The sequence below is a fragment of the Pogoniulus pusillus genome, chromosome 30 (assembly GCF_015220805.1).
Source record: "Pogoniulus pusillus isolate bPogPus1 chromosome 30, bPogPus1.pri, whole genome shotgun sequence".
Classification (NCBI taxonomy): domain Eukaryota; kingdom Metazoa; phylum Chordata; class Aves; order Piciformes; family Lybiidae; genus Pogoniulus; species Pogoniulus pusillus.
The window spans coordinates 3,210,934-3,223,066 of record NC_087293.1 but is presented as its reverse complement, the minus strand read 5'-3'; the positions used below and the strand labels follow the sequence as shown (position 1 = coordinate 3,223,066).

The following is a 12,133-nucleotide window of genomic DNA, read 5'->3' as shown; positions in this document are numbered from 1 at the left end:
CTGATTTTATGAAAAGCACTGTGTGTGCTGGTGTCCTGCAACTATAGGATGTGAAATAACTGACTCTGGAACCTCCTGCCAGGCCTGTGTCATCCTTACAGTCACTGCAGGTTTTGAAAGTAGCTCCCTGCAAATGGCAAAATACCATACTAACCAGTGAACAATGAAGAGGCCAAACTGGAAGAGGAAGCCATTCAAAATGTTAAGGACATATGGATATATCTGATTGTTTCTGGTCTTGCCTCTCTGAGTCCTCATCCTGACTTGTATAGCAAAGAACTTCACAGAACAGCCCTGATGGTTTTGGTCACACAGATATCTTGACAAGCCTCAAACTCTACCCTGACTGTCAGCTGGCTCTGCAGCATATTTGGACCCCTGAGTGATGCTAACAGATTTAGCTCACCCACACTGTATGTACAGCAGACACTGTTAGCTTCTCCCTGCTGTCAAAGCTAGGCTGTCATACTTGCTTGACAAGCAAAAACCAAATTCAGACTTATTGTTGTTTCTGCAGATGAAGTCCTGCTCTCTGTGTATTGCCTCCTCTTACCAACCAGACACCAGTGATATTTACCTTATCTTGTACTCCAGCAAACTCAATCATCTGTTTAGCTATAGCAGCAAATGCTGGGTTGAACTCCACAGTGAGAAGGCGAGCTCCTGCCTTCAGCAGCCGAGCAATCCGAACTGCTGAGTAGCCACAGTAGGTTCCCAGCTCCAGCGCAACTGATGGATTGACCTCTTCCACTGTCTTGTCCAGAATTAAGCCTGTATAAAGTAGAAATAGGTTAATTTTTGACAAAATCAAACTGACTCACATACAGAAGAGCAGGTTAGTGAGAAGAAACTTAGGAAGTCTGTGTACCCAGTTGCTCAGGACATGTTAAAATGAAGGGTTGTTTCAAATCATATGCTGTATGCTCTGCAAATTGGCTTGTCAGTGATCAAGCTGATCATGGACATTCTAAGTCTGAAAATGCAAACTTTTGACTACAAAAAACCTTAGTTTCACAACAGAAACATGTTTGAATAAGCAAGTGCTTGAATTTAAACGTTCATAGTGTTACAAGGGGAAAATGCAGTTTCAGTTGCAAGAGCTTACTGCAGAAACAGACCATATTTGTGAAGTATTTAACTCCCACATTTTCAGGGCTCACATTTAGTGCAAGTGTTACATGCAGCAGTCTGACCCCAAATTGCTGTCTACAACTACCTGAAGGGAGGTTGTAGCCAGGTGGAGGTTGGTCTCTTCTCCCAGACAACCAGCAATAGAACAAGGGGACACAGTCTCAAGTTGTGCTGGGGGAAGTATAGGCTGGATGTTAGGAGGAAGTTCTTCCCAGAGAGAGTGATTGGCATTGGAATGGGCTGCCCAGGGAGGTGGTGGAGGCACCATCCCTGGAGGTGTTCAAGAAAAGAGTGGATGAGGCACTTGGTGCCATGGTCTGGTTGACTGAATAGGGCTGGGGGATAGGTTGGACTGGATGATCTTGGAGGTCTCTTCCAACCTGGTTGATTCTATGATTCTATGAAATTTATCATACCTAGATACTTGTTTTTAAAGGGAAATACAAAAGACTAGTCATAAAACTGCAAAATATTTGGATTCACTAGATGAATTTATGGGATGGAAAACCTGAATCAAGTGTTAACACAAAAAGAAAGCTCCCTAAAGAAGTGGCAGTGAACTATATTCAGTCCCTCTGAAGGAAAGATTTATTTGTGAGAAAATTGTCTTCTCTTACTTGCATGGCTAGAAACTAGATAGCTAAGCTGAAAATGCATTTGAAGGGATGTTACTCAGCTCCATGGACTTTTTCAGTGTAAATATATATTTCACAGGATCACAGGATGTTAGGGGTTGGAAGGGACCAAGTTGATCATCAAGTCCAACCCCCCTGCCAGAGAGTCCAGGAGATCCCTGTCCCTCTTAAACTGGGGAGCCCAAAACTGAACACAGTATTCAAGATGAAGGATCACCAGGACAGAGCAGAGGTGGGGGAGAACATCCCTTGATCTGCTGGACACACTCTTCCTAATAGACCCCACATCCCATTGGCCTTCTTGGCCACAAGGGCACATTGCTGTGCCATGGGTAACTTGTTAGCCACAAGCACCCCCAGGTCCCTCTCCACAGGACTGCTTCCCAGCAGATCACCTCCCAGCCTGTCCTGGTGGAGTTTTTTATTCCTCCCCAGACGCAGGACTCTGCACTTGTCCTTGTTGAACCTCCTCTGGTTCCTCTGTGCCCAGCTCCCAGTCTGTCCAGGTCTCTCTGGATGGCTGCACAGCCTCCAGCTGTATCAGCCAAGCCTCCCAGCTTGGTGTCATCAGCAGACTTGCTGAGCAGACTCTGTCTGTCTGTCTGTGCCCTCATCAATGTCATTGATGAAGATGTTGAACAGGACTGGCGCCAGCACTGATCCCTGGGAGACAGCACTGGTCACAGCTCTCCAGCTGGACCTGGCACCATTGATCATCACCCTCTGAACTCTATCTTGCAACCAGTTCCTACCCCACCTCTCTGTCTGCTCTTCCATCCCACACTTCCTCATCTTGCTCACTAAACTGTCATGAGAGACAGTGTCAAAGGCCTTTCATAATATTGTATTTTCCTGGGTAGAATTTGCTTGCAAACAGTTTGGTGATGGTGCCTGCATCTCAAGATCATGTTCAAATTCCTCAGAATCTTAGGAACTGAAGACACATTAACTTTGATGTCTGTTATCTGAGGCAAGGCCATCTCATCCAAGTGAAACCAGAGAGGAATTTTAAAGAATATAATCCCAAATGATTGATGTTTAGAGCTTTAAGAATTACTACTCAGCCCCCACCTACTGTTCTGTTGCCCTAAGCACCCCAGCTGAGGGGTATGCAGGGGAGCTAGTTCCACAAAACATACCCATGAGAGAGAATAGTTTTTATTCCAGTGCTTACAGTTGCATTTCATTAGCTGTATTAATCCCAGACTAAGCAAATTTCCCCTGCAATCTCCCAGCAAGAGGTATTTCACTGTCTGATTCACAAGGGAACATGTAAAGGTTTGACCATTACAGGTTTCAGAAAAGATTGCCACTTTTCCTGCAGCTAAGAAAAATATCTTTTGTCCATGTATTTTCCTTTAGGAGGCAAGAACAGGATGATTGCTTCCTAAGAAGCAACCATGCCTGACAGCTGCTTTCGTGTACTATGTGGGTGGAATTCCTCCCTTCAACAGTGACTTAAAACTTAGGCCATATTATTACAGTTTTAAATGCTTCTTTTTATATTTACTATATTTCAGTTTGGAATCTGAAAGTACTTTTGCCATGGTCTAGCCTTGAGCTCTGTGGTAAAGGGTTGGACTTGATGATCTGTGAGGTCTCTTCCAACCCTGATGATACTGTGATATTGTGATACTTACATGAATTATGCCTTAAGACCATCCTGCATAGGAGCTGCAGTATAACACAACCCTAGATTTTGATCAGGAGTGGTCACAGCCCCAGTTTTGGTTGTTTGATTTCCTGGATTACTCACTGGATACCCCTCAAAGACATCTGCACAAGCATGCATTACTTTTATATCACTGTCCACAACCCTGTTATGGACTGGTTTTTTCCCCAGCAGATGGAAGTTACCATGTGAATGCAATAGTATGTCCTGCACTATGCCAGTCCTAAAGGATCTCTCAAGTGCTGATCCTCGCTGCAATTACCTTTCTCATTGCCCACATTCATGGCCCATTCCTTCTGGGAGCAGTACTTATCTATAGTGTCCACCACACTACGGGGGTCTCCTCGGACTGCATTCTGCAGCACGAAGTTCAAAATCCTCTGTTCTTTGCTCTGGTTCATGATGAAATTGGTTATTTTCTCCCGGATTATTTCATTCCAGAGAATGGCAAGAGTTGCATTTGTCCTGATAAGCACCACGAAGAGCAGCAGAATGAAAAGCAGGATGAAGACAATGAACAAAAGGACTGAAGAGCTCTCCAGCATCTGGAAGGAAAGAGAAAAACAGCCCAGGGTTAAGGTGGCACGGGAAAGAAATATCCTTTTGGTAAATACTAAGCTGAATAACTCTCAACCAACCATACTGAACAAGAACACATAGAGTTATATTGTGGTATTGTCCAGAGCAGATGAAAATGACTCTCTGTCACTTGGCAGGGGATGGTGCTCCGTGGCACTCCCTTTAGAAGGCAGTTTTACAGGCCGTCAACAAGTAGCTTTATTTAATGCTCTGGTCCCTTCCCCCACGCAGCTGCTCACTCTTGGCTCCAAGCATGCCACTTGCACAAGGAGGCTCTCAGCATCAAAGCCATTCTGGCTGTTTTCAAAGGATTTTAAATCTTAAATTAGAGCCTGCATGTGATCCTACTCTCCTAATTTTTGGGCACCGGGAAACCTCTAAGCTGGCCTTGCTAAGAAAATACAAATGTCTTGTCTTTTAAGCAGAGTATCAGCAGAAACTGGGCGCTGATAGGCAACAATCTGTTTCAACTCAGCCTGCAGGTCCTAACTTACCACCCTGCAGGCGGATCTCTTTCCTAGCACTTGTTCTTCTTGCAATCTGCAGAGGAGCTGAGCTTGATGTTCCAGCAGGATTTGATCTGCCTCCTTCCCTACAGGGCCTACAGCAGAGGTACCCAGGTGGAAAGGCTTACAGAGGATAGGAGCCTTTCTCCTGCTTATAAAACCTTTGACATGAGCCATCAATCTGACACTCTTCAGAACAAAAGATACATTTTCTTGTAGAAAGTAGGGATGTTTCCTCACTGCTTATAGAAACAGAAAGCTGAATCCCTGAATCAGAGAAGAGCCCAGGCTCTTAAAATCGAGAGATGCAGCAAGAAAGCATACTGTACTTTTTTGATGGTCAAATTATCCAATGGGATTATCTTTATTTCCCCCTGAAGTTCAGTGTCATAGCTGCAGGTGTGCAGCATGGGTAGTGTCTGTTTGTGTTTGAGAGTTTAGGGCATCTGAACCTAAAGCTCAGCAGATGGGATGCATGCCTCTGTAGAGCTCAAGCAATAAATCCCATCAAAGCCATTTATCTGATGGATTTTGGACAAGCCAGCATACAGAATGGTCCATTTTCTTCCATGCAGGAGTCCCAGCACAAAAGATCTGATAAAGAAAGGGTTCTTAACAGTAAGGAATAAATTTGCCCTCTGCGAGGATGCCAAACTAAGGCTTGGATTTTCCTGAGGAGTCTCTGCGTGTGAAGCTCCTCTCGTACAACTCCAAGCACACCTCATTTCTGATGGTGTAGCTTACAACACCTCCACTTTTTCACCTCTGCTTCCCACAAACAGGGGCTGACAGTTGCACACCAAGAGGAGAGCACAGTTGCAATATGCTCCAGTTAATATTGGGAAGAATGAATGCCAAGCTCATTTGGTTTTTTAGTTCTATTCAGGCACTTGAATACAGGTCTAAAGGATTTGGAGCCAATTTCTAAACCTCAGCAGGGTGGCTTGAGTTGCACTGGGGTTTAAACTTATTTTTAAAGGACAAGCCACTCAATTCTTTCTAGTGTCTCTCTCTATTCCAGCTTGCTTAAAATGGTGAACAACTTCCACTTGCACTGGTATTAACGTTCTAGGAGTTCAGTCAAACTGTTGCTACAACAGGAGCTACATCTTCAAAAATTCTGCCTAAGCTGCCCAAGAGCAGAGGCAAAGAGGCTACACAATTAGGCAAATGTTCCCCCAGATCTCTTCCATCCTTTTTTATTTGTTTTCCCCAAAACTGTCCCAGGAAAATACAAAATTTTATGAGTGGTCAGACCTCCTTTCTGTAGCAGGACTTGGCATGCATACACACGGGAAAAATCTATGCCTCTGCTTCTAATTGAATCATCATGCAGAAGACATTCAGAGTGCAGGAGATGACTGAGTTTCCACGGAGATATGTTCAACCTACAGTACAGCCTGTGTTTGTTCACCCATCCACTTATCTCAGTTGCACAGCAAGCACGACTTGTTTGGAGCAGGTAGAAGTCTGTCTCTCTTGTCATTAAGTAGTCACCAATGTTAATAGTTACCTTTAATGCTTTCCCCACAAAGTCTGACCTGAGATGTTTCCTTTCTGCACAAATCCTATGAGGAGAGGCTGAGGGAGCTGGGCCTGTTTAGCCTGGAGAAGAGGAGGCTCAGGGGTGATCTTATTACTGTCTACAACTACCTGAAGGGGCATTGTAGCCAGGTGGGGGGTGGCCTCTTCTCCCAGGCAACCAGCAATAGAACAAGGGGACACAGTCTCAAGTTGTGCCAGGGTAGGTATAGGCTGGATATTAGGAAGAAGTTCTTCACAGAGAGAGTGATTGGCATTGGAATGGGCTGCCCAGGGAGGTGGTGGAGGCACCGTCCCTGGGGGTCTTCAAGAAAAGCCTGGATGAGGCACTCAGTGCCATGGTCTGGTTGATTGGATAGGGCTGGGTGCTAGGTTGGACTGGGTGATCTTGGAGGTCTCTTCCAACCTGGTTGATTCTATGGTTCTATGATTAGCACATGAAAATGTGGCTTCTTGGGTTCTCTGAATTTAGTTTCCTTGCTAATAAAACCTGCTTCTTTACCTCAACAGGATCATGAAGGCCCAGATGTGAATTTTTCCTCTTTCCTTCTATGCACTTGTAGTTGTCCTGATCAGGCCCAACTGTCCTGCCCCTTCCAGATGGGGCTTCTGCCACATTATAACGAGTAACTAAGAAGAACTTCTTTACTGTAAGGGTCATAGAGCATTGCAACAGGATCTCCAGGGATGTCGTGGAGTCTCCTTCTCTGGAGACTTGCAACATGCAAGTCTCCATCTGGCTGTGTTCCTGTGCAACATGCAATAGATTATATGGTCCCAGTCCAGCAGGGGGACTGGACTCAAAGATCTCCAGTGGTCACTTCCAACCCCTGACATCCTGTGATCCTATGACTATCTATTGATTAACAACTTGGATTGGGCTATGAAAAGGTCATTAGTCTAACTGAAAAAAATACTTCTCTAGCTTCACTTGTTCTGTCTTCACCTGGCTTTCACAGCTGATGGGCTGCACAGCCTTTGTTAATAGATTTGCATTACTAACATAGTTAAAAACTAATTATTCTGAACTGCAATGAGTGGATAGAGCCCAGAAACCATTTCTTGACACCAGCAGGTATCTAACCCTTGTGCCTCTGGAGAAGGAGAACCATGTGTGCCCTGCATACCAGTGACTCACTTGGTGGCTCTCCATCTGCATTCAGAACTGAAGACTTGGCATTCAGAATTGTTTCAGACTGCTGTTAGACATAACCCCTTGGTTACAATGGATACTTTAGCATTCTCTAAGTACAGCTTGCCACAGGCTGTTGCTTTGGCACTATGAGATTCTGCCAGTATCTTTGGAGCTGCCCTTCAAAGTCCTGTTGGGCAGCAAGAGTGGATGATAACTGCAGGATGAGGTAGGTGGCATATTTTCTGAACATCTTTCCTCCTTTACTGCTCAGTGTAGATATGAGACTGTTTGGTCTGAGAAACAGGGCGAGAGAGCATGTGTAGGCAAACAGCCCCACCCCTGTCCCACAGGAATGGTGAGACTTCTTGTGACTTCTTTTTTCAGACTGTGAAGACTTCTTTATATGCCTTAACAACAAGAACCTGCTTGACAAAGGCATGTTATGACAGGATGAGTTAATGGCTTCAAACTGCAAGAAGTCAGATTTAGAGTAGCCATTAGGAAGAAATTCTTTACCAGGAGAGTGGTGAGGCACTGGAATGGGTTGCCCAGAAAAGCTGTGGAGGCTCCAACTCTGGAAGTGTTCAAAGCCAGGTTGGAGGAGGCCTTGAGAAATCCTGGTCCAGGAGGAGGTGTCCCTGCCTGTGGCAGGAGGGTTGGAACTAGATGATCTTTAAGGTCCTTTCCAACCTGATGGTTCTATGGCAGTCAAACCCTGCTCCTTCACCTTCACATTGCTGCCCAGGCATGGAAGGGTGTATTTCTATTGTCTAATTTCCCCATGCTACTGTGGCTTTAGACCTCAAACTTACAAGCCATCACGTGCTCAGAAGCCCATGTGTTGAAGAAGGACAGCATCTGCATTGTCTGCAGGCTGGGAAATGCTAATCCATAATGTGAATTCTACCATAGAAGCAGAGCCTCCACAGATCCTTAGAGGTTGCTCACAGGAAGCAAAAAGCTGTTTTTTCTTTTCTATTCCCAGACCAGTTCGTTTGGTTTTGCTTTATCATGGAATGTTTTTCAACTATTGGGAGTATTATTATTATTCCTACATAACAACCCAGCACCCTCTTCAAGTGGTAGTATGAATTGATCTTACCAGAGCTTCTTTAGGAGGCAATTACCCTGAAAAGTCACTCTCCAGAGAAGGTAACTTTTAAAAGGAGCAAACCAGAAACACCTTGATTTTCTTTTAGTTTTCTTTTAAACACAGGTTGTTTTCCAAAGTTTCTGTCTTCTTAGATGTGAAAATAAATGTAGAGATAGCAGTGGACTGTACAAGTAGACTGCCAAGAGCAAGATGCATCTGTGATGGTCACGCACTCAGAGGAGAAAAAAAAAGCTGTACCAAACCCAGATAATTTCTTTCATATTCTTAGCTGGGAAATATTTGAGATGAAAATTAAGTGCATAATTCCACCAATTTAAAACTACCACTACCTAAGAGACAGTCATGTTATGACAGCTTTAGAAAATGCAACTGCAATATTAGCTTTAATGTGGATTCATGAGATTCATTAAATATGAAATAAAACTGAACTTGCACATAGCCAACTCTCCCATAACCACTTATTACCATGCAGTCGCTCCTGTTATTTAACGCTTGTACTGAGGTTCCAAATACACAGGTTAGCACTGCAGCCTCCTCTGTGTGCTAGAAGCATCATGATAAAGTGAGGCTTTTCTATGAAAGCTAAAAATTGAAGTGGAAAACAGTGGGCAAAATGAAAAATTCAGCAATGGAATAAAGGGAAGACTGGAGGGGTAACGTTATGGAAAGGAACGAGTAACACAGATTGCTAAATCTGGTTTTGAGAAGACAGAGTTTAAAAGAAAACATATTAAATTTTCATGCCCAAACCTGTCAAAGTACTGATGAGAGCCTTTCTAAAGCACTGAGTTATTTTCTTAGGCATCTAATCTTACTCATTTTGGCAGGTTTCATAAGACCAGATCCTAACTTGATAATGCACTTCAGCAGTTTTCCCCTGATGCGAACCATAATCAAACAATCAGCACTGGAATGGGAGTACTTGTCTCAGCTACAGAGATTTCAAAAGACACTTTCCAACAGAGGAGCAAACACTAACTGTGAGAATCTGCTGCTCCAACTCATCTGCCCTTGAAGATAGAATACCTAAGGCGTTCCAATGGCTATAAAAGAATCCTCAAGAGACTGGCTTGGACTTAGAGATCTACTATAATGCCAGTGCTCATTAAATTGGAGGATTCACTACCCCCTTACTATCATCTGATCTCCAGCCTTTCTGAAAATGACAATGCCCATGTGATGGAGCACAAACCAATACAACCTGATCTTTATTCTCTTACAGCTGACTCTGGCCATTTCACTGAAGGGTACAATGAGGATCTTTCAAGAAAATTTTCCAAATACTGTTAAAAAATAATTGGTCCTAGAATCCCCTGGAGTGAAAAAAAAAATCAGAGCAATTGGTAACATCAATTTTTGAGGTAGCTCTGAGTAACTAGATTAAGTCAAGCTGAGATGATTTTTTTCCTCAGTGTTTCATAAACCTCTGTGGAAGTTGTCATAACACTATCAGAGGAAAGTGTATGGAGATTTGATCTGACCTACTGATTGCTACTGTTTCTCTCCCAGATTCCAAACAACCTCCCTCTGCTAAAATCTGGTATTTACTGAGTAGAAAAACAAACATGCTGAAAGTAAGCATCTTTAAATGCTCTTGACTTTTAATAACCACATATGCCTTGTTGAGTTTCATTCTTAGTGGATTAAAAAAGTATCAAATTTTATTATTTAACTATTCTGAGACTTATTTCATTATGTTATGAGTAATTAAGAAGACTTCATTTCCTTACAGATGCAAAAATAAGAGGTGACAGACACTAAAATACTTGGGAGGTTCAAAACTGTTGGATAGGAAAAAAATTCTAATCAAGGCAAATCCTTATAAGCCTAATTACAGAACCTCTCATTACAATTTTGGCTTGGATAAACTGATACTGCTTTGCTTCATAATGAAAATGAAGTCCCAAACATAATCACAAAAGAAAATTCTGATGTATATACTGTTTCTACAGAAACAGTATATACACTAGACTGCTATTCTCCAGGACTGAAATAAGAGTGAAACTTTGTGATCCCGAGCCAGGAGACTTAGGTTTGAGGCTCATTTTGACAGTGTTTTTCTGATCTGACCTTGGCTGAGCTGCCTTACCCACCTCTTTGTTGCAAGAAGACTAAGTTAAAGTTACTTCTGTAACTTTCAAAGTGTTGTAAAGCTGCATTAATCTTTGTTAGATAAGTCCCTGCTATGTACAAATGGGTAACACCTGAGAATTCAATTCAGTCCTCAGTTCAAGAGAGATGTTGAGATACTGGAACGTGTCCAGAGAAGGACAACGAAGCTGGTGAGGAACACAGCCCTATGAGGAGAGGGTGAGGAGCTGGGGGTGTTTAGCCTGGAGAAGAGGAGGCTCAGGGGTGACCTCATTGCTGTCTACAACTACCTGAAGGGAGGCTGTAGCCAGGTGGTTTGGTCTCTTGTCCCAGGCAGCCAGCAACAGAACAAGGGGACACAATCTCAAGTTGTGCCGGGGAGGTCTAGGCTGGATGTTAGGAGGAAGTTGTTGGCAGAGAGAGTGATTGGCATTGGAATGGGCTGCCCAGGGAGGTGGTGGAGTCCCTGAAAGTGTGCAAGAAAAGACTGGATGAGGCATTTAGTGCCATGGTCTAGTTGATTGCCTAGGGCTGGGTGATAGGTTGGGCTGGATGATTTTGGAGGTCTCTTCCGACCTGGTTGATTCTATGATTCTATAAAAAGGCAAAGTGAATTTATCTGCATTAACTGAAGAGGTCAATTTTGAGATACCAAGACAGCAAACACCCATGTGATGTTTATGAACAATAGAGAAAACATGGAGGCAAACAGTGCTTCAGACACTTTCCTTAAGTGATTCTAGCCTGAAGACACATCAGACCTTTGAGGAAAGATGATGTTACAGCCAATCTTGCTCTACTTTTTCATTCACTTAATCTAACTTCCAAGTACTGGTTAATTAAGAGTTTATTTTGAGTCTCCAGCCATCCAAACAATACTTTAGCACACTAATGTTAAAGGGATTAGAAGCTAATTTAGACTTTATTAGCTCACATAACATGGTGAATGAGAAGTGATTGGTAAATTTATACCATTCAGCCTTTCTTCACAGAAGAATCTCTCCATTGGTCTGATGGTACTGAGGATAATAGAAATGGTCTAGGACAGTAGAGTGCCTGGGGACAATAGGGCCTAACTCGTGGCAGGGCTACTCTCTGCTGCTAAGTCTGCAGAGAGAAGAATGCAATAATACAAACAATTTTCTTGAGGCTTTTACAAGGGCCACACAAGTGAAGAGACTAAACCCTCCTATACATGTAACTGTGTTAAGGAGGTAGCTGTACCTTCTTTTTAGAACAGGGTTAAAAAGGTTTAAGTCCAAAGTCTTTAAAAGCTTTTGCTGAAATTATGCCTTTAAGTATCTCGTGCACTAAAAGTATGCAGATGATTTGCACATTAGTAAGGATAAAATAGCTAAGAAGCACTGCAAAAACAATGCAGAAGAGTCAGCACATTCTTACACATATTTTAACAATGCCTCTTGCTCTGCACTGGGCCAGAGGAGCTCAGCATGTGCCACTACTAAGACTGGATTCTGGCTCTTTGTCCTATGCTGTCTTGAATGAGGCCATCTCTGTTTTGTGGTGTTTTGTTTTTCTTGATCTTTTCCCAAACCAGGAAAGGCAGAGTATTTTGGTCAGAAAGTCTGAACTAAATTCTGCCAAACATAACTTTACCCCATTGCTCTAGGCAACACAATTCAACATCTTATTTTAGTAGTTTTAAAGGTTAAAAAAAACCCAAACCAAACAAAAAAAACCACCAATTTTTACCTCCTATTCTGTTGT

At 43.0% G+C, this 12,133-nt stretch overlaps 1 protein-coding gene across 5 annotated transcripts in view; it reads right to left on the bottom strand.

Moving 5' to 3' along the window:
- Nucleotides 1–12,133, bottom strand: part of COMT (catechol-O-methyltransferase) — a 28,731-nt gene that overhangs the window by 5,954 nt on the left and 10,644 nt on the right. For all 5 annotated transcript variants that reach the window (XM_064168845.1, XM_064168848.1, XM_064168842.1 and 2 more), the window contains exons 2-3: nucleotides 3,701–3,983; nucleotides 578–771 (exon numbers count right to left, since the gene is read on the bottom strand). In XM_064168845.1, the coding sequence (XP_064024915.1) occupies nucleotides 578–771; nucleotides 3,701–3,983 (477 nt within the window). The remainder of the gene's footprint in view (nucleotides 1–577; nucleotides 772–3,700; nucleotides 3,984–12,133) is intronic.